This window comes from Scyliorhinus canicula, chromosome 19 (genome assembly GCF_902713615.1).
Source record: "Scyliorhinus canicula chromosome 19, sScyCan1.1, whole genome shotgun sequence".
NCBI classification, from domain to species: Eukaryota; Metazoa; Chordata; class Chondrichthyes; order Carcharhiniformes; family Scyliorhinidae; genus Scyliorhinus; species Scyliorhinus canicula.
The window spans coordinates 27,386,756-27,408,252 of record NC_052164.1 but is presented as its reverse complement, the minus strand read 5'-3'; the positions used below and the strand labels follow the sequence as shown (position 1 = coordinate 27,408,252).

The following is a 21,497-nucleotide window of genomic DNA, read 5'->3' as shown; positions in this document are numbered from 1 at the left end:
TAGCAGCCGCGTTGGGTAGAACTCCCGACTCCCACGCCAAAAACGGTCGCAGAATGGCCGGGTTCGTGGCTGCGCACGTGCACGGCGGTCGCCTGCGGCATCCATCGGATGATGGTCTCGGGCAAAGTCCTGAGGCTGTCCCGATGGCGTGAAGAGTACGGCGTTTTTGAGGGGGCTGAGCATCGCAAAAACGCCACCGCCGCAGATTTCGGCATTAATGGGGATTCTCCGACCGATCGGCGAACAGGATTTCGGCATCGCTGATCAGAGAAACCCGCCCAATACCTGAATTTGAGAACAGCAGGGAGAGCGAGATGATGTTCCATTCTTCAGTCTTTTTGTGGATGTTATAGATGCTTCTGCAGACTCTTTTCCTGTAACAAACAAACAAGCTGTAGTTAGAAGTGGAGTTCCAATTTTGTGACAGTTGGCTATTGGTACGCAATGTGGGGCTATCTATGTTAATATAGGAGCTTTGGTCTCCCGTAGTCCCAAAGATATCAAGGTGCCATCTAAACTGATTGGTGGTTATAGCACCCTCCTTGCACAATATCTTCAATTAGTGCTTCCTTGTTTCTGCAATCAGGCAGTCTGGTAGTCCGTTGAGCTGCTGTTTTACAGACAGTTCAGGCAGTGGCAGATGAGAAGTCCACCAGAGGAACTGTCTAATATGTCCCCCGGTGTTCTTTCAGAGGTTTCTAGTATCTTGGCCAATGTGTATGTCAGGTGACTTCTACAGCCATTTAAACATTTTTCCAATTAAGGGGCAATTTAGCGCAGCCAATCCAGTGCACATCTTTGGGTTGTGGGGGTGAGACCCACGCAAACACTGGGAAAATGTGCAAACTCCACACGGACAGTGACCCAAGGCCGGGATCGAACCTTGATCCTTGGCACCGTGAGGCAGCAGTGCTAACCACTGTGCCGCCCCATGGCCTTGCAGTTCTAACTGTTTATCTTCTTTAAAACAAATCTGAGGTTTCGCTCCAGCCAATGAAACAAATGAGTCGGGGTTCTCCAACTGGGAGACTATTCCCATGCCGGACTGAATTGCTTCTTGTTTGCACAGATGCTCGGAGTCCAGCAGTGATTCCCTCTCCCGAGCCATGCAGATTTCTACATGGTGGGGAGCTCAAGGGATTCCACTCCGAATACTGCTATTGGGCAACCTTTTTTAGTGGGTGGCCTGATACCGAGATCCAGCTGCTGCCCCCCCCCCCCCCCACCCATGCAAATCCTGTCCTGCCCCTCCCACTAATAAGTAGGAGCATCCTCCTTACCCACCCCCCTCCCCAGCATGGGAATTGTTGGGTCACCGCCCGCATAGCATGAATGCATGAAGATGACTCGACCCCCCCACCAGAGACCCCATCTGACCCACCAACCAGACAATCCCAGCAAGCCCTCCCCCTCATCAGACACCCCCAGCAGAGACTCCCCCTTCATCAGAGACCCCTCCCAGATCAGTGAACCCCACCCATATCAGAGAACCCCACCCATATCAGAGAACCCCTCCCCCCCCCCCCCGCCATTCAGTCACCCCTGCCTGGAAACTAAAGAGCAGTCCAAGCAGAAACAGTGAAAATCACTGCTTTTTTACTTACCCTTCCCGTATACCTGCTGCTTCAGACAGAGGAGTAGAAAGCAGCACTATTATTTCATCGAAAGTCAAAACCACATCATAAGGCTTCAAACCCCCTCAGATCCATTGATCTGTAAGGCCTCTTCACTCTCAAATAGCAGTAGCTTTTAGTAGGCTGCAATTGACAGGATAATAGCTTCCAGGTGGCTGGATTGTTTCTTTTCAATTCAAGTTTCCAGGCAGGGAATGACTGATGGGGAAACCTCTGATATGGAGGGACCTCTGATATGGGGGTCTCTAATGGGAAGGGTCTGATGGGGGCCACTGGGGGTGAATGGGCTGGATTTGCATTGTGGGGGGAGAGGCACCCTGATGGACTTTGGGGGAAACCTATGTTAAATATTTACCCCCGCATGCACACACACACCCATGCTCCACATGAATCCGAGCCTAGTGGGCTGGAGCAATACGGAGGGATGGAGAATCCGGTGTCCAGCCCATTAATCGGATGCAAATGGGTTCAAATTATCCATTTTCCTCCTCCCGCTGGGGGGAGGCAGTGGAGGAGTGCGCTAGTAATCCAGAGACCCAGGGTAATGCTCTGGGGACCTGGTTTCGAATCTCGTCATGGCAGATGGTGAAATTTAAATTCAATAAAAAAATCTGGAATTAAAAGTCTAATTATGACCATGAAACTATTGTCGAGTGGTGTAAAAATCCACCTGATTTACTAATGTCCTTTAGGGAACTAAATCTGTCGTCTTTACCTGGTCTGGCCTACATGTGTCTCCAGATCCACAGCAATGTGATTGACTCTTAAATGCCTTCTGGGATGGGAAATAGGACAATAAATGCTGACCCAGCCAGCGACGGATGCCCACCTCCCATGAACAAATAATTAAAAAACCTCAATGCCACTGCCAACGCTCTACATCGCAATGGGATTGGCGCATTTTGCCCGATGCAAGATTCTCCGTTGCTCCACACTGCACATGACGTGTGACATTCGAACATAACTAGGAAGGCTCAGCAGAATGAGTTTCAGACTGTTGGTGCAGGGGAGTGAGCTGTATTGATCTACTGTGGTGCTCGAGGTGGGGGTAGATAACTCAGTTGATGGATTGGGAGTGGGCCACGTAACCAGGAGGACCGTTTCCAGCATTGGTCTTCTGGTCTGACCGACGTCAGGAGGCGTCACGGGCCAGGAGGCAAAATTGGGAGTGGTTTCCAAATTTCCATGGACTTCTGACGGGAATGTCCACTCCTGCCATTGGGCAAGGCCAGAAAATCCCAGCCATGATGCTTTGTCCTCTGTGTGAAGTTTTAGTCTGGGGAAATATGGTAATAGGTAGAAGCAAAACCGCCAAAGTGACTGCTGTCTTCACTTGGAAATCAAGGAAGGGGGCAATCTTCCAGCTACACAGTCACCAAGATAGCTAATAAATGATGCATACGGAACTTTAGGTGGCGCTTTAATGATCTAGAAATTGAGACACCGGCACTCTGTGCAACCTAATGATTTTTATCATTCAGTTGGACTATAATTAATTGGAGTAAAATATTAATTTTGAACAGCAGTTTTCATGTGAGAATTAGCTTTGTCCCCATTTTAAGAGTGGCAGTGGAAGAGGGAGTGTCTGTTAGTGTCCAACACGTTGATGAACACCAAGCAACATGCAGGTGAGGCTTTCTTTAGTTAGACTCTTTCTGCTGCTGTGCTAAGCAGTCTGCCATGTGCTTTTGTTGTGTATTCCTAATGCCCGCTGCCAAGTCCAGCTGCGGGTGGTCCATCTTTCTGCCTGGGCTGTACAAATAACCCAGGGGGTGAAAAGTGCAAGCAGCTATTTTTTTCAAGCGCACTGCACTTAAGTGTGCACGGCACCTATCTGACATCCAGCAGTTTTCCACTGAGGAAAATGTCTTCTTGGATGCCTGTAAGAAAGAGCCAAAACATTGCATCCAACACACGACCAAATACAGAAACAACAACTAATAAGCAACTTCATTCAGGTCCAGTAAATTGTTCTCCACACCCTCAAAGAGGTAGTTTCTGTTGGCATTCAGCATTCCGTGCAATATAATAGCGCAGACCAAGTCACTGTTGAGGTCAATAGGCTTCTCTGTCTTTGTACTTTACTGTCTGTTTATTGTGTCTGCATCAGTCCCATAAACATGTTCAGTCACATTTGATTTATATTTTGTTTGTTGTTGGCTTTAAGTGGTTTTCTCTTCTTACAACTTCATAATTTACTTTTACAGCCAGACCCTAACGCTAAATAAATATTTTATTGATGAGCTTACATTGCACAGTGCATCTGCAGAGCATGAGATCTTTGCAACTTTGTTATCTAATAATAATAACCTTTTATTGTCACGAGTATGAAATTACTGTGAAAAGCCCCTCTTGCCCACTATTTCTCAGAAACTGTAATGTAATGTGAGATGGATTTCTTCATTGTACAGTATCAAATGATGCACAACACTTCATTGCTCTGTTCAGGATCTTACTATTTAGGAAGGCTTGACAATTCTTCACAATCATAGAATTCCTACAGTGCAGAAGGAGTCTTCACCGACCCTCTGAAAGAGCACCCTGCCTTGCCCCAATCACCCACTCTACCCCCCCCCCCTGTAACCCACCTAACCGTCGGATACTAAGGGGCAATTTAGCATGGCCAATACACCTAACCCCCACATCCACCTACCCTGCACAATGTCATCTGTTACTTTTTTCCCTGTCCAGTTTTCTTTTATTTGCTGTTGTTGTCATATGTAGGACCTTACAAAGGACTAATACAAAAGCAAAATGTTTTGAAGATCTGGAACAAAAACAGGAGATTCTGGAAAGCATCTTTAGCAGGAATTGTGAAAAGAGAAGTTAATGTTTGTGGTCGATGACCTTATCAGAACTGGGAAAAGTTAGCAATGTAACAGGTTTTAAGCAAGTATACAAGTGGGAGGTGGGGGGGTTGAGAAACAAAAGGGTAAGGTCTGTGATAAAACGGAAGGCACAAAAATTAGGGGCTGGATTTTTATGGTCGTGAAAATGACGGCCATGATCCGATCCTGGGATTCACGACTACATTCCAGAGGTTTCCAATTTTTACCAGTGTGCGTTAAGGTTACAGGCTCAATCAGGTTGCAAGCCCACACCTTCCACTCCTGACCTGACTGGCTCCATTGGGGGGATAGATGAGTCCTAGTCCTCCACACTTTTCATGGAGCTGGGCCAACCTTTAAAGGACTTATGGCTCACGGCACCTCAGTGGGACCTTTTGAAAGGTAAGTTTGAAACGCCTTTCCCATATTCCCATGCCAAGCTATGGCCCTTCAGATCCTCAATGTCAACCTATGCCCAACTACCCACCATCCCATGGCCCCTCATACCCTCCATTCCAGGCTATGGTACTTCCATGTCCTTTCCCCCATTATACACTCTGTACAGAACAAATGAACACTATAGTGAAAATAGGACATTTGAAAAAAGTTTAAAAAACAGTCATTCATCCATACAAAATGGTTTTATTGTAGACCAATAAAACTGTCAATCATCTAGGCCCTTTACAGTGTGAACGGCAGAAAATGAAGTACTTGAAACATTTTTATCTTGAGCAAATAAACGCTGTGAAATTGAAAAATAGATCAGAGAGCCAAAGATATAAATCAAGTAATATTTTCCCTGGTGTGCAGCTGTCTCAGCACTCTAATGGATTTCTGGGCTTTCACCCAAGCTTCATCATGCATTGTCAGATGAGAGCACAGACACAGAACCGAAACATCAGAGCTCCAGTGAAAACATTGCTTAATTTATATCTTTGGCTCGCTGATCTATTTTTCAATTTCACAGCATTTATTTGCATAGATAAGATTTTTCAAGTACTTGTAGTTTCTGTTATCGACACTTTAAAGGTCTGGATGATTGACACTTTTATTGGGCTGTAGTAAACTTAATTTTTTGTGAATGCCTTTTTCAAAAGGTTTTTAACACATCCCATGTCACGATATGGCTAATTCATTCTAGACATTGTATCGTGGATAAATGGGCGTGGAAGTTCCATAGTTTGGCTAGAGACTAGAGGGGCCAGGGGGAGGTTGGAAGAGCACAGCTTGGTATGGAGAGTATATGGGGCCATGGAGGTTGGGTGAGGGGGGCACAAAGAGTTTGCGGGGTTGAGGGCTAGAGGGTCTTACTGTTCATATTACAACCAGACAAAGTCCCAAAGCACTGAGGCGGGCTTTTAATCCAGCGCGCCTCAGCACCCGAAGACCCTGTGGCATCCTCTGAATTCTTTCCGGGATATGTGGGTTGGGCTCCTTATCATAGAATCATAGAATTTACAGTGCAGAAGGAGGCCATTCAGCCTATCGAGTCTGCACCTGCTCTTGGAAAGAGCACCCTACCCATACTGGATTCTGCTAGGCTAGACTATAAAATGTATAGATAATTTATTTCGCCTGTGGACAGCTTTTTAATGAAGTAACTTACTTTCTTTTTCCAAACAGTTGGCAAGACTTGATTGTTGGGGCTCCTCACTACTTTGAGGGCAAGAATGAGATCAGTGGTGCTGTGTATATTTACATGAATCAGGCGGGAACGTTCCTGGACAAACACACACTGGTGTTAAATGGCGCGAAGGGCTCCATGTTTGGTCACGCCATCAGCAGTATTGGAGACATTAATCAAGATGGATTTCAAGGTTAGATGATTCATTGCCTATTTAAAAATGAAATGCATCATACTGTAATCCTTGTACCGTGGTATTTATGTCACTGATTCTCCTTAAAAAACACTATCAGAAATTCAAGGGACCAAAATTGTACAGACTAGGTTCAGAAATTTCAAACTCTCACTGGGACATCCCCAGTAAAAGAGCCAAAATTCCTGGGGGCCAGAGGGGACAGAAAATCCCATTTCTAGTAGGCCACCTGTTCAAATGGTGAAGAGGTTCCCACGATTTTGAGGCCCTGTCTTCCCTGCTCTTCCGAGGCCCACAAAATAAATTCACCGTTTTCATAGACCTCTTCAATATTGTGTGTGGCACTAGTCAGAGTATGTAAAGTACAGGCTCTGACCAGTTATGACGTAAGTTACAACTGGAGTCCTATTTACATCACAGAACTTTCAAACCACCCACCACCTTTTGTTTGTTTCTCTTTCTCCTTCCATCTCTTTTATTTTAACCTTTGTCTTGTGCCTTCTCTTTTTCAAACCCCCCCCCCCCCCCCCCCCCCCCCCCCCCCCCCCCACTCCCCGCATCCCCATACTCTCCAAATCCCCTTCCTTCCCTTTTTTTTTCTTTTTCATGCCTTTTGGGCCCGGTCAAATAACCTTGGTGCACCCGACTCAGGATGCGATGAGGCCGTTAAATCTCATGAGAGGCCTCTCGCAAGATTTGCGATGCTCGGGACGCCTTGTGAGATCTTAACGAGATTTCGCGAGACGTCATGATCTGGATCTCGCCTTCGCTGGGCGGGATCTGGATTTGCATATTTAGGTGAGCAGTTAGGCTCACTTAAATATGTCTGCGGCGGATTCTTCCAAGGCCCGGGATCAAATGCCCTTGCCTGGGAGACCTTGCTGTGGTGCCGTTTAGCACTGGTCCACACAAATGTAGCCATGGGGCGGCAGAGGCTGCAATAGGGTGTCTGGAGATCAGGGCAACATTTAGAAATGACACCCTGATATCATGAAAGTTAGTGTAGCCTCAGCAGGGCGTTCATCCGAGAGGCCAGAGAGTCCCGCTTGATAGTGGGGTTGTTCTCTGCACTGCCAGCTCGGAGAAACACATGGCTAAACTCTTCCAAAATGGGACTCTTCCCCTCCAGCCACCCCCCATTAAATGGTGCACATTGTCTCTCCCCTTTCCATCTCTATTTCCTCTCTTTTCTCCCATTCTTTTCCCTCTGGGTGGGATTTAACGAGCAACCTGCCGCGTGTTTTTAGGTGGCAGAGGCAGCCCGCCAGCAAGATTTTCTGGACCCGCCGTTTTCAATGGGATTTCCCGTTAAATGCACCCTTCGTCGTCGGGAAATCCGCAGGCAGAGGTGCACCGGCAGTGGGACCGGAATAGCCCCCTGCCGGTGTGAAGAGCTGGTAAATTCCGCCCTCTGTCTCGATCCTGTTTTTTTCCTCATCCACTCGCTCGCTCCCTTTTTCGCTCGCTCACTTTTTCTTTTTCTTTCAGAAGAAAGGAAAAACAACTTCAACCTTCTTCTAGATACTCTGCTTTCTGTCAGAATTTTTAGATCCTTTACTCTTGGAAACAGAACACACACAGGATTAGAATTAGCTGTTGCTAACTTTTCTGTGCATGGAGGACATTAATTGCAATCTGGCAAAAAATTCAGATCTTGGATCACATCAATACATGCATAGGCCTGAAAGTCTTTGATGCGTATATATGGAGATGTGTGATCATGACCCTGTCTACCAGGTATTCGGTACAAATTAGTTGAACAAGTCATCTCCTTATGTTTTGAAACATCTCAGAGGATTGACATTTTGGGGTAGTGCCTCTCCATTGCTCCCTGTTTCTGGAATTGGAACCTGCTGCTGGTCTGTGAGCAGAGGCAGAGCAGCGGTTCATCATAACCCCTTACATCGGCGAATCTGTCACCAGAAGTGTCTGGTTCCAGGTTTATGCTGGGTCCTACAGTCAGTTTATGACTTGTAACCAGTGGAGAAACAGGGCTATTTTCAATGTCTGTTGAGAGTTGAATTGTTGGCTTACGCTGGAAGATTAATTTGTTGATCCTAAAAATGTACATGTGCCTTGCCTTTGCTCGGTGGACCAGTGTGTGACACATCTCAGCAAGCCAGAATACAATAACCATGGTTCTCTGGTCAGTCCTTAATTCACCCCATCAATTGTCAAGACATGGGGATGTAAAGACACGTGGTCAATGACACTGAACTCCAGTTCGGTGTCACAATGATTGGCATTGCTACCTCACAGAGCCAGGGACCCGGGTTCGATTCCGATTTTCTGTGATTTTCTGTGTGGAGTCTGCACGTTCTCCCCATGTCTGCGTGGGTTTCCTCCGGGTGCTCCGGTTTCCACCCACAGTCCAAAGCAGTGCAGATTAGGTGGATTGCCCATACTGAATTGCCGCTTAGTGTCCAACGGTTAGGCGGGTTTATGGGGATGGGGAGGGGGCATGGGCTGAGGTAGGGGGCTCTTTCAGAGGACAGGTGCAGACTCGATGGGCCGAATCTCCACCTGCGTTGCAGGGATTCTATGATGCTATGATAACATCTAATACAAAACCCCAAAATGTGACACTCCTATCAGCATTTCCCAGAGGTTAGAAGAATTCCGAACGTACGCTCTTAGAAAATGGGGAGAAAGCTCTACATGGGCCTCTTTCTGTGCCATATATCCTTCAGGCTCAACCAGCCTATTCCAGTCATTTGTGCTGCACTCAGGCCACCTCCCATCTTTCCTTACCTAAATCTACCATTGTAACCCTCTATTCCAGTGATGGGCAACATAGGCTCGTGAGCGGGCCGCATGAGTGGCCCTCCTTCATCTCAGTGGGCCGCAAGGTTCAAATCAGACTTATTCACGAACCAGGACCGCATGAATAGGATTAAGTACATTTAATACATGCTGAGTATTTCATTTTTTAAATGTTCGGGTATGTGGAGGGAGAATGCAGGATGTCCAAATTACCCAACAGCACTATTTTTGGGACTTGTGGGAGGAAACCAGAGCACCTGAAGGAAACCCACGCAGACACTGGGAGAACGTGCAGACTCCCACAGACAGTGACCCAAGCCGGGAATTGAACCTGCGACCCTGGCGCTGTGCAGCAAAAGTGCTAACCACTATGCTACCATGCCGCTCCCTACTCGGAGGCCAGCCCAATCCATGAACCTGGTGACAATGCTTCCACTGCTGAGATATAGCCTGCCTGAACACAATCTTTTTCTGCACGATGACCTGGGCTCCAACATCAGTTATCTCAAGACCTTCAACATGCACTTCTGCTGTTTCCTGGCCACTGTTCATGAGCTAGAGGAGTAAGATTGAACAACAACACCTCCTCCACGATAGTCCTCAATACCGGGGCCCCATAAGGCTGCATACTTACACCCTATACTCCCTATACAAACACGATTGTGTGGCAACATTTGGCTCCAGCTCCATCTACAGGTTTGCTGATGACATGACCGTAGTGGGTCAGATCTTGAATAACAATGAACCAGGGCATAGGAAATAGATAGAAAACCTAGTGGCCTAGTGTAACAACAACAATCTCTCCTTCAAAGTCAGCAAAACTAAGGAGCTGGTCATTGACTTCAGGAAGCAAAGTAGTGCACACACCCCTGAATGCATCAACGGAGCCGAGGTGGAGATGGTTGGCAGCTTCAAATTCCTCAGTGTGCACATCACCAACAATCTGTCCTGGTCCACCCACATTGACAGTACAACCAAGAAAGCACAACAGTGCTTATACTTCCTCAGGAAACTAAGGAAATTCAGCATGTCCACATTAACTCTTAGCAATTTTTACAGATGCACCATAGAAAGCATCCTACCTGGCTGCATCACAGCCTGGTATGGCAACTACTTGACAGTAAGAAATTAGAGAACTGTGAATACAGCCCAGTCCATCACGTGAACCCGCCTCGCAGCCATTGACTCCATCTACACCTCCCGCTGCCTTGGGAAAACAGGCAACACAATCAAAGACCCCTCCTACCTGGGTTATTCTCTCTTCCAACCTCTTCCATCGGACCAGAGATACAAAAGTCTGAGAACACGAACTGACAGATTCAAAAACAGCTTCTTCCCCGCTGTTGCCAGACTCCTGAATGACTCTCTTATGGACTGAACTGATCTCTGCATGAATCGTCTCTACTGAGTAGTACTACACTCCGTATGCTTCATCCGATGTCTGAGTCTATGTATATTGCATATCAATCTTATGTCTTATGTTTTTCCTGTATGGAACGACCTGTCTGGACTGTACGCAGAACAATACTTTTCATTGTACCTCGGCACACGTGACAGTAAACCCAAATCCAATATGCCCATCACTACCTTCCGGTGCTTGTCCAGCTCCCCTTAAATGCATTTATATTATTCACTTCAACCACTCCCTGGAATAGCGAGTTCTTCATTCCCACCAACCTTTGGATGCCAAAGTTTCTTCTGATTTCTCTTTTGTTTTCTCGATACCTATTTTATGGATGGCCTCTGGATAAGCTCTTCCCCACAAGAGGAAATATACCCCGGGTTGCCATTCTCTTGAAACCTTTATCATTTTAAAGGCCTCTATTGGAACAGCCTGTTTACCAAGAGAAAGGAGACCCAGCCTGTGGTCATGTGGATGCATAGACTTGGGCACCACAAGCAATATATGTGACATATCTGCAGTGTTCAGAATCCCGCTGATGTTAAATGCGAGGGTGTCCCAAAACCAACAAGGGTAACTTGGAGCACCACTTCTTAGCAGCATATATTTCAATTTGATATAATGTGAGGAAAGGCATGCAAATCAGTGAGGAAAGGTCCAGTCTTGTAATCAATCATAAAAAAATACTTATTAACTTAGTGGGTAGCTTTGTTGCTCCACAGCGCCAGGGTGACGAGGAATGTTCCTGGTTCAATTGGTCCATGGGTGCTGGGTTTCTGTAAAAAGTCCGTCATGTCGTGACAGAAGCTCGGCATTCCTTGTACGATGGTGAGAACACCACCCACCAGGTACGCGGTACATACTCGTGAGACTCGGCCAACGTCTACCTCATACGCTGCAGGAAAGGATGTCCCGAAGCGTGGTACATTGGAGAGACCATGCAGACGCTGCGACAACGGATGTACAGACATCGCACGACAATCGCCAGGCAGGAATGTTCCATTCCAGTCGGGGAACACTTCAGCAGTCAAGGGCATTCAGCCCCTGATCTTCGGGTAAGCGTTCTCCAAGGCGGCCTTTAGGACGTGCGACAACACAGAATCGGCGAGCAGAAACTTAAAGCCAAATTCCGCACACATGCACACAGCCTCAACCGGGACCTTGGATTTATGTTGCATTACATTCACCCCCCACCATCTGGCCTGGGCTTGCAAAATCGCACCAACTGTCCTGGCGTGAGACAATTCACACCTCTTTAACCTGTGATTATCCCTCTCCCCAGTCGCACCATCAGGACCTGTAAAGACTTAATTACCTGCAAAGACTCTCATTCCAAGTATCGTCTTCCATCATTGACTTTGTCTATATATATGTTTCTGGAACCCACCTCTTCACTCACCTGAGGAAGGAGCTGTGCTCCAAAAGCTAGTGATTCAAAACAAACCTGTTGGACTTTAACCTGGTGTTGTAAGACTTCTTACTGTACCACAAGCTTGACAGTGGAGTCAGGCAGAAATGGAGTAAGAGTTTGAGGAAGAGATTATTGCAGATCATTTGTATCAGGCCTTAAGGCTTTGAGATGCTCGAACATGTTATCACATATAACAAATTACTATTGAAATCCAATAACAGTTTGCATCTTGATGGATTAGCATCCATTCCATACCATAGGAAAGAAATAAAATAATTTGTTAATCCATTTTTGTTGGTTGAAGGTGGAGGTCGTGTGTGTGGTCTTTATGCTTGGCACTGAGCCAGAGCTCCTGGTCAACTCTCACACCAGGACCCGATGGCTAAGGCAGGTGCATTCCTAACACAGCCAGACAGGCTGAATATTAACAAACCCTTCCAACGCCCGCCGAGGGCAGGCAGTAAGGTGGGAGAGATTCCTGATCAACCATTTGATGGAAAGAAAATTGGAGCCTTGACCATCACTGTCTGTAGCTCCCGGCTGCAACACACATGTAAAAGTGTACGTTGGCACAGCAACCCGGAATCCTTGGCTGGGGTTGGGGAAGGGCCCAGTTGGCTGCATGGCCTGATTGGATCAGTTTGGCGCCAACAGCCTGGGGTTCAATCCCTGATCTGGATATGGTGGATTCAAGACCTACCCGCCTTACCTTACCATGGTGGAGGGCATGGCGCTGTGGGCTGTACCCGTCTTTGGGTAGAATACTCCGAAAGTAGAAGGAGGCGGCTAGTTGATAGAAGAATGTTGGTCAATATCCAAACACCTCTTCTATAAATAGCACCATGTGATAGTAATATTCATTGGAGCCATCCAAACGGGCAGATTGAACCTTATTTTCTTTTCCATAATATTTCCCATTAAAGGGCAATTTAGCCCGGCCAATCTACCTGCTTTGCACATCTTTTGGTTGTGGGAGTGAGACCCACGCATGCATGGGGAGAACGTGGAAACTCCACCTGGACAGTGACCAGGGCCGGGATCGAACCCGGGTCCCCGGCACCGTGGGGCAGCAGTGCTAGCCAATGTGCCACCCAGATTGAACCTTAGTTAGACACCTTTAACAAAAGATGGCAATGCTAAAGTCTGTCAGTTCTGCATTGGAGTTTCAGTTGCATCATTTGCTTAAAACACAGCATGTCTTGGCCTTCTGTCATCCTCTATGTTTCTGTTCAGAAATACAACACTCAGACCTGTAGACATGTCATTGTACGGAGGACAAAACGATGTGTCACCAGGTTTACCAGGTATGCCGACTGGCACGAGTACCTTTTCCTGTCATTTATTCTTTATATATCTTCTGCAGTGTTACCCCTTTCAAGAATGTACATTTAACTATTTTAGGTGTCATGACTCCATCTAGTGGCTGTTTAGTGCCATCTCTGTAGTTGGCTCCATTACTTGATTTAATTTATTGTCACATTGCTAACCGTTGCTACATTGCTAACCATGCTGTGTTCGCATGCATTTGGCTGATTCTTTGCTGTTAGTTCCCACCTTTCAGTTTGTCAATTGCTGTAAGAGAAGATACTGACTGACCATTACCCTGTGCTGCAGCTTCTATTTATGTGAGAGTCGCCCTGCAGAGTGGGGGGGAGGGTGTTAATACTGCCCCACAGAGTGGGGAGGAGGAGTCAATGCTCCCGTGCAGAGTGGGGGTGAGGGGGTTAATTCTCCCCAGGAGCATGGGCGTGAGGGGATTAATGGGGATCAATAGTCTCCGATAGAGTCGGGGGTGAGAGGCTTAATATTCACCACCAGAGCGGGTGTGAGGGGTTTAATAGTCTCTGCCAGAGTGGTGGGGAGTTGCGGAGGAGGGTGGGGGCTGCTCTGGGGTGGCTGCTGATTTAATTTTGGATAATTGAACCATTAATCTATTTATCAGAAGCAGAGCCATCACCTTCTTCTTGCTCCTGAAACTGCAAGGTGTCTCCAGAGACCTGGAGCGGGGTTCACCCTTACCCAGCGGGGCGGGGGTCTAGGCGGGACGGAGTGGCGTGAACCACTCCGGCGTCGGGCCGCTCCAAAGGTGCGGAATCCTTCAGGGGCTAGGCCCGCTTCGGAGTGGTTTGTGCCCCGCCGGCCGGCGGGAAAGGGGCTTGGTGCCACGCCAATCGGCGCCGAAGGTCCTTCGCCGGTTGGCGCATGCGTGGGAGCGCCAGCACATGCTGGCGTCATCCCCGCGCATGTGCAGAGGGCTTCGCTTCCCGCACCGGGAATGGCGGACCGGTACAGCCTCCGGTGCGGAAGGATAGAGTGCCCCCACGGCACAGGCCCGCCCGCGGATCGGTGGGCCCCGATCGCGGGCCAGGCCACCCTGGGGGCACCTCCCGGGGCCAGATCCCCCCAGGCCCCCCCAAGAACCCCAGAGCCTGCCTGCACTACCAGGTCCCGCCGGTAAGGGACCTACTCCAATTTTCACCGGCGGAACTGGCAACAGACGGGCGGGACTCGGCCCATCGCGGGCTGGAGAATTTGGGCAGCCCCGGCGCCGGGTCGATTTTTGGGGGAGTGGAGAATTCGGAAGATGGCGGGGGCGGGATTCACGTCAACCCCCAGCGATTCTCCGACCCGGCGGGGGTCAGAGAATCCCACCCCGGATTTCATTTCAGGCGAGCGCAGATGAAAGAATTGGCTGCAGAGGTCAGTCTGCCTGATTCGGGGGCACTGTCAATTTTCCAGCTCCTAATTTTAATTGCTGCAAAACGAGGTATCGCAAATTGGCTGTGCTACCACCAAGCTCAGTATCCCCAACTGTGATTCCATCAAGCAAGATTCTGCACTAGCAGTAAAAAAAATATGATCTGCCCAATGTGGGAAATAGGCGGCTAACAGGTCTCCAAACAACCGAAGGTCCTCTGCCTTCAACACCACAAAACCACATGAAGGTTTCCATTACTCTGTGCAATTGTGTCTGAGTTACTTGTTTCACTCAAACTTTAATAGTTTTTTTAGAATACATATTTCAGCATATACTACTTGCATACTTGTAATTTCTATCAGAATTTGGGAGGTTGAAGTAAAAGAGATGATCTAGTGTGCGGGTTTTAAACCATGACACAGGAATCGCAAGTCTTGCCTTTGTTGATTTTTGGGCTGGTCTCCATGTTAGGCGACAGCACATTGAATGAGGCAAACTGTCCCCAGACTAGAATATAGGAGTTTGCACAACCACAGTTTCGTAAATACTGATACATGTACCCAACTGTCTGCACAGCCCAACTTGATGCAGCATTTCAAATTATGTTTCTCTCACTTGAGGTGTGATGTCTGACAGGGCAGCCCCCTCCCAACCCGCTTCCCAAATGTGCAAGAGGTTTTAAATGTTTGTCTCTTTGGTGATGCAGCTGCCACGCCGTCAAAAGAATAAAAAAGAAATCGGGGTCAATTAAAGTGGAAACTGGGCACGATCCAATGGCCATGCGGCGCCTGAAAAGCAGCTCACCACTGAGCAGCGTGGCCGATAAAGGCCGGGAGACCCACACTCCCGGGATCTACCCATCTCGCAATGCCTCGCGAGATCCAACACGATTTCGTGAAACGTTGCAATGTAAATCCCGCCCATTGTGAGTGGGATCACCTATTGGCAAATCTGCACATTAGAGCGAGACGATTAGTCTCACTTTTTTAAAAATAATTTTTATTGGAATTTTTTACAGAAAATATAACAAGTATAGCAACAAGCAGTAATATGCAACTAACAGCCCCATAACACCCACAATTCCCCCCAAACCGTAACATCACATGTATCACACTCTCCACCCCCCCCCCCCCCCCCCCCCCACTTAAGAGAAGTTAACCATAAATTAAAATTAAATAAATCAAATTTAGGTAAAATAAACAAACATAATCAACGTCCCACCCCCCGGGTTGCTGCTGCTACTGTCCCAGTACCCTATCGTTGAGCCAGAAAGTCGAGGAAAGGTTGCCACCATTTAAAGAACCCTTGCACCGATCCTCTCAGGGTGAATTTGACCTTCTCTAGCTTAATGAAGCCCGCCATGTCATTGATCCAGGTCTCCCCGCTTGGGGGCCTCGCGTCCTTCCCTTGTAGCAAAATCCTTCGCCGGGCTACTAGGAATGCGAAGGCCAGCACACCGGCCTCTTTCGCCCCCTGCACTCCCGGCTCTACCCCAACCCCAAAGATCGCGAGTCCCCATCCTGGCTTGACCCTGGATCCCACCACCCTCGACACTGTCCTCGCCACCCCCTTCCAGAACTCCTCCAATGCCGGGCATGCCCAGAACATATGGGCATGGTTCGCTGGACTCCCCGAGCACCTGACACACCTATCTTCACTCCCAAAGAACCTACTCATCCTCGTCCCAGTCATGTGGGCCGGTGCAGCACCTTGAATTGAATGAGGCTAAGCCGCGCACACGAGGAGGAAGAATTTACCCTCTCCAGCATTAGTCTCACTCTTAACGTGTAGATTCCCGAGCTCGCTGAGGCCTTGGGATTCATCCCCTTCGTCTCAGAGACATCGGCACTGGTCCCCACAATGGGTGGTGGCCCGGCACTGCTGGTGCCACCTGTGCACCCTGGCAGTGCCAGCCTGGCACACTGGCACATACAATTGAGCTGGGGCTGCCCTGTGTGGGTGCTGCAAGGTCCAGGGACCCTCCCATAGTGCATTCGGGCTGGAGGGGGGGGGGATCTGGGATCGCTCCGGGGCCTCTTGTGACACTGGAGAGTTCTGGCGAGCGGAGCTCCCCAGTGTACAAGACGGGGGCTCTGTATGGCCTCGACCGCACATTCCTCGCTGAGGCCCCATATCTAACCCGAGTGCCATTCCTCGACGCTCGGAGCACTGGGAAACATGCAGCTAAATGCACTCGCTGCGGGACTTTGTTCCCATTTAGTTGAATCGAGCCCTGTATATTTGTAAATTTACCCAGGTTTTGGCTGGATGCATTGATGTTGTCCGCAACTCTTAGAATCTCGCCCATTTTCCTTCTATTTATTCATTCACAGGGTATGGGTGTCACCAGCACGGCCAACATTCATTTCCGATCCTTAATTACACTTGAAGCGGTAGCTGTTAGTGAAGGTAGTGCACAATGGTGCATCACCGGGGCCTTGCATGTTGCTAAATGTGGCCTTCTGTGGCAATGCTGTATCTGGCTGCAGAAATGGAGACGCTGCCACCTGTTGGCGAGTTGATGTTAGTTGCACGATTGGAAGCTGAGTTAACCTTTTTTTTAAGTAATTTTTTTTTTGAAGTACCAAAATCAAACTGAATAAATGTATTCCAAGTTAGTTCGGTATGATCTTCTACAATGTGCATCTGATGAATAAAGCTCAGTTTCTGGTTCATGGACTGGTAACTCTGTGGTCTAGTTTTAATTCGGCAGTACCTTATGTGGAATTTGTTAATTTTGGCAGTGTTCATAGCCGCTTTCCCAGGGAGTTGATTCTGGGGTGGGAATGATTGGCTGGGACAATTTCTCACAGGAATCCCGCATTTCAATCAGATAGTGCACTGCACCAAAGCTGCTTTAAATCTTTTTGTGTCTCAGGATGTTGCAGTCATGGATTTCCCATTCGGATAGCAATGAACTCTCTCTTGATTCAGCTGTGTCAAGGGAGCTTGAGAATGTGTGTCTGCAGCCCTTCACTCATCAGCATTGCAAATATTCTGTTGACATCACTTCGATTTTGGATCTGATTGAACTTATCCGAAACATCTCCATCTTTTGGGCAGCTTTATCTGCGCAGGTGGTCCCAGGAGAGTCCTTTCCAACATCTCGCCAGGCCACACAGGAGCCACCTTTCGCTCCAGAGAACAGAAGTCGCTCTGTGGCAGTGGATGCGGGGGGGGGGGGAAGAAATCCCCATTCTAGGAAACACATTTCTCTCAGAAAGCTCCTTGCTTTCTTGTAGTGATTTACGTCCACTCATCCCACCGTCTTCACAAAACGATAAAAGCAGAATACTGCGGATGCTGGAAGTCTGAAATAAAAGCGGGAAAGTATTCCGAAGAAGAATCATGTTAGACTCGAAACGTCAACACTGCTCCTCTCTCCACAGATGCTGCCAGAACTACTGAGTTTTTCCAGCATTTTGTTTTTGTATCAGAGCAAGCACAAGTTTGTTTTTTTTACCCTTTTATGGGATGTGGGTGTCGCTGGCTGGGCCAGCATTTATTAACCATCCCTAATTACCCTTGAACTGAGTGACTTGGTTCACTATTTTGGATAGCATTTCAGAGTCAACAGTGTGGATCACATGAAATAAAATGAAATGAAAATCGCTTATTCTCGCAAGTAGGCTTCAAATGAAGTTACTGTGAAAAACCCTCGTCGCCACATTCCGGCCCCTGTTCGGGGAGGCTGGAACGGGAATTGAACCGTGCTACTGGCCTGCCTTGGTTTGCTTTAAAAGCCAGCTATTTAGCCCTATGCTAAACCAGCCCCGGTCGTAGGCCAGGCAGGGTAATAGAATCCCTACGGTGCAGAAGGAGGCCATTCGGCCCATCGAATCTGCACCAACACTCTGAAAGAGCACCCTACCGAGACCCACTCCTCTAACCCCACCTAACCTGCACATCTTTGAACTTTATGCTTTTGCTTTAAACTTATACACTTTGCCAACATGTTGGCGACCTACTGGTTCTCACATATCAACTGTTGGCACAAAACTTAAGTGACTCAAAGAAATTAAATCGTGATAAGGTAAGTGCAATAACCTATGTAAACTTTGGGCACATGTCACATGATCAAACTTCGAAGGATTTGTCCAATACGATTTGGCAGCTGCAGTAAATGTTAGTGCCCAGAGAAAAGCTTCCCCTCAAGATTGCGCGCACGTTTCCAGCAAGGCTCCATATTAAAGCTAAGACCAAAATTACATTGTCAACATTGCTGCAATGTAAGTGTTTAAATGGTTTTGTATTAAAACCCATCTGGCGGGCAGCGATCAAAAGATGGCAATGAATTCTCCGTTTGCCACGTGTATTTCCAGGTTTGCTCCACACACAGGCTTTGTTCTCCTCAGTTCAAAAGCCTGACAGCCATGGTTGCAACACCTCACTTTGTTGTTTCATGAAAAAAAAATCAGATGTTTGAATGATTCTTCGAATGCTGATTGCATTACTGCTTGCTGCAGGAACTGGTGCTCTTTCACCCAGGCAGCGCACAGCTGAGTGTAGCCATTGTGTTTTAAAAGATCAGGAGAGGGGTAACTGTTCATAGCATTGTCACTTTAAATGTTTCAAAGTGTCGCAGTGCACTTCATTTTTAAACTGCTTTTATTGAAGTGTTGGAGACAAATGTATTGATCTCTGTAAATTCAGCAGCAGCTTTTCTAAAGAAACATGTCCTCAAAATGATGTAGTTTAAGCTGCACTTTAGGCCTGGGAGGTCTAGATTTAGCTCCACATGTGGTGGGGTGAAATTCCTTTTTGGATGAAATCCAGGAGGTCCGAGTTTCTCCATCATTAGTGACCCACTAAAGATCACATCTCTCAAAGCCAGGTGCCCCTGCACTTTGCTCAGCAGGTCCTGAATTTGGGATTGACACAACAATGCCCAATTCTTCCGTAGAAAGGAATTTCACCCTCTGATCTTTGAAATGTCACGGTGGTGCAGTGTTTTAAATTTGTCCGCTTCCTCGTCTCTTCTTTTCAACCCTGCGACTGTGCTCAGGATCTCTCCCTCGAATACCAGTAGTTTGTCGCCAACAGCAAGTGGCACATGTAGTAAAAGGGCGTTTGGGTTGGTAAGCGTTAAAGTTGGGATTGGGGAAAAAATACCACCCACATTATGTTGTAGAGCAGTGCTTCTCAAACTATCTGATGTGGCGGACCGGCAGTTTTTTTTTCAATGTGCCAGGGACCGGTGAGCGAAACAAGCCAATCTAGGATTACTGTCTCTTTCTTTTCTGGAAACACTCCACGTACCGGCAAACGATGGCTCGCGTACCGGCACCGGTACTCGTACCACACTTTGAGAAGCACTGTTGTAGAGAGTCATATGAAAGCTGTGCAATAGCCTGCAGGCAGTCTAGCAAAAGCTAGCATGGAGATGGTGCCCAATCAGGGCTATGCCAGTTGGAGATATATGTAGTTATGAGTTGTTAATGTTTGAGCACATAAGCCGCCAGACCTTATTGAGACACTGAACAAACCCTCACAACAGCACAGCCTGATGCAAGCTGCGATTTATCCACTCTGTCTATGGGCAGGTTGCATTCTGACCACAGTTTAGTATGGCAGCTCAATCCTGTCTGAATCAGATGGTCCTCACTACACAGCTCTGAGCCGCGGTGCTGAATGCCACCATGCCAGTTGGATGCCTTGACAGTGGGCTTAGAACTCGCACACCAATATCTCCACCTTGTCCTGTGCTGCCCCTGCACCCGACCAGCTGCAGTTGCTTGAAGAATGTTGTTGGCTTCTACAAGGAGCTTCCATGTGTGCTGTTGCCCAGTTGGCTCTGCTCAATCCAACAGTGTGGGTTCACACATTTTGGCTAATACAGAGTGTCAGATCTTAGTATAACAGCAACAGGAAGGAAACCATTGACTGAAATGAGAGGAGGTCAAAGCTGTTCCCTGCTGCATGTGTTTTGTTGTAGAACAGTATTGGTTAGACTGAAGGTTCAGTGGTTGCTTCAGAGCCAAAGGTTGCCACTCACAGCAGCTGAAATATTCCAGAGATTTTCGGTGGCAGCGGGCCAAGGTGCCTTGCTGCTTAATTATTTACATTTGACCCTCTGAAGATTGTCTCTTCCAAAACCTGGAGGGATGTCGGGATCGTTAGGGGAAAAATGAAATGAAAATGAAAATTGCTTATTGTCACAAGTAGGCTTCAATGAAGTTACTGTGAAAAGCCCCTAGTCGTCACATTCCGGCGCCTGTTCGGAGAGGCTGGTACAGGAGATGGTGGCATTGTGATTCTGTCCCTGGAGTAGTAATCCTGAGAGCCAGGCTAATATTCTGGGGCAAAGGGTTCAAATTCCACAAGGCAGCTGGTGGAATTTAAATTCAATTAATAAAATCTACAATTGAAAGCTAGCCTTTGTACTGGGTGATGGTGACTGTGAAACTATCATCGATTGGGGCGGCACGGTGGCACAGTGGTTAGCACTGCTGCCTCACAGTGCCAAGGTTCGATTGGATGACTGACTGCACTTTCTCCCCGTGTCTGCGGGGATTTCCTCCGGGTGCTTCGGCTTCCTTCCACATGCCAAAGATGTGCAGGTTAGGTGGATTGGCCATGCTAAATTACCTCTTAGGGTGGAGTTTCAGGAATAGGGTGGAGGATTGGGCCTAGGTTTCGAAGGGTCGGGGCAGAGTCGATGGGCCGAATAGCCTCCTTCTGCACTGTAGAGATTCTATTATTGTAAAAACCCATCAGGCCCTTTAGGGAAGGAAATCTGCCATCCTTTACCTGGTCTGGCCTACATGCGACTCCAGATCCACACCAATGTGGTTGAACCTATGAAAATGGCCGAGCAAGCCACTCCGTTCAAGAACAACTAGGAATGGGCAACAAATCCACATCCCATCAAAGAATTTTTAAAAATCTGACAGGAGATATATAACTTCTATCTCCTTATTGTTGACGCTTCGTTTTCTTTATCT

At 47.7% G+C, this 21,497-nt stretch overlaps 1 protein-coding gene across 1 annotated transcript in view; it reads left to right on the top strand.

The window, feature by feature from the left end:
- Positions 1 to 21,497, top strand: part of LOC119954154 (integrin alpha-3-like) — a 210,151-nt gene that overhangs the window by 126,709 nt on the left and 61,945 nt on the right. The window contains exon 7 of the mRNA XM_038779108.1: positions 6,086 to 6,279. Within this exon, the coding sequence (XP_038635036.1) occupies positions 6,086 to 6,279 (194 nt within the window). The remainder of the gene's footprint in view (positions 1 to 6,085; positions 6,280 to 21,497) is intronic.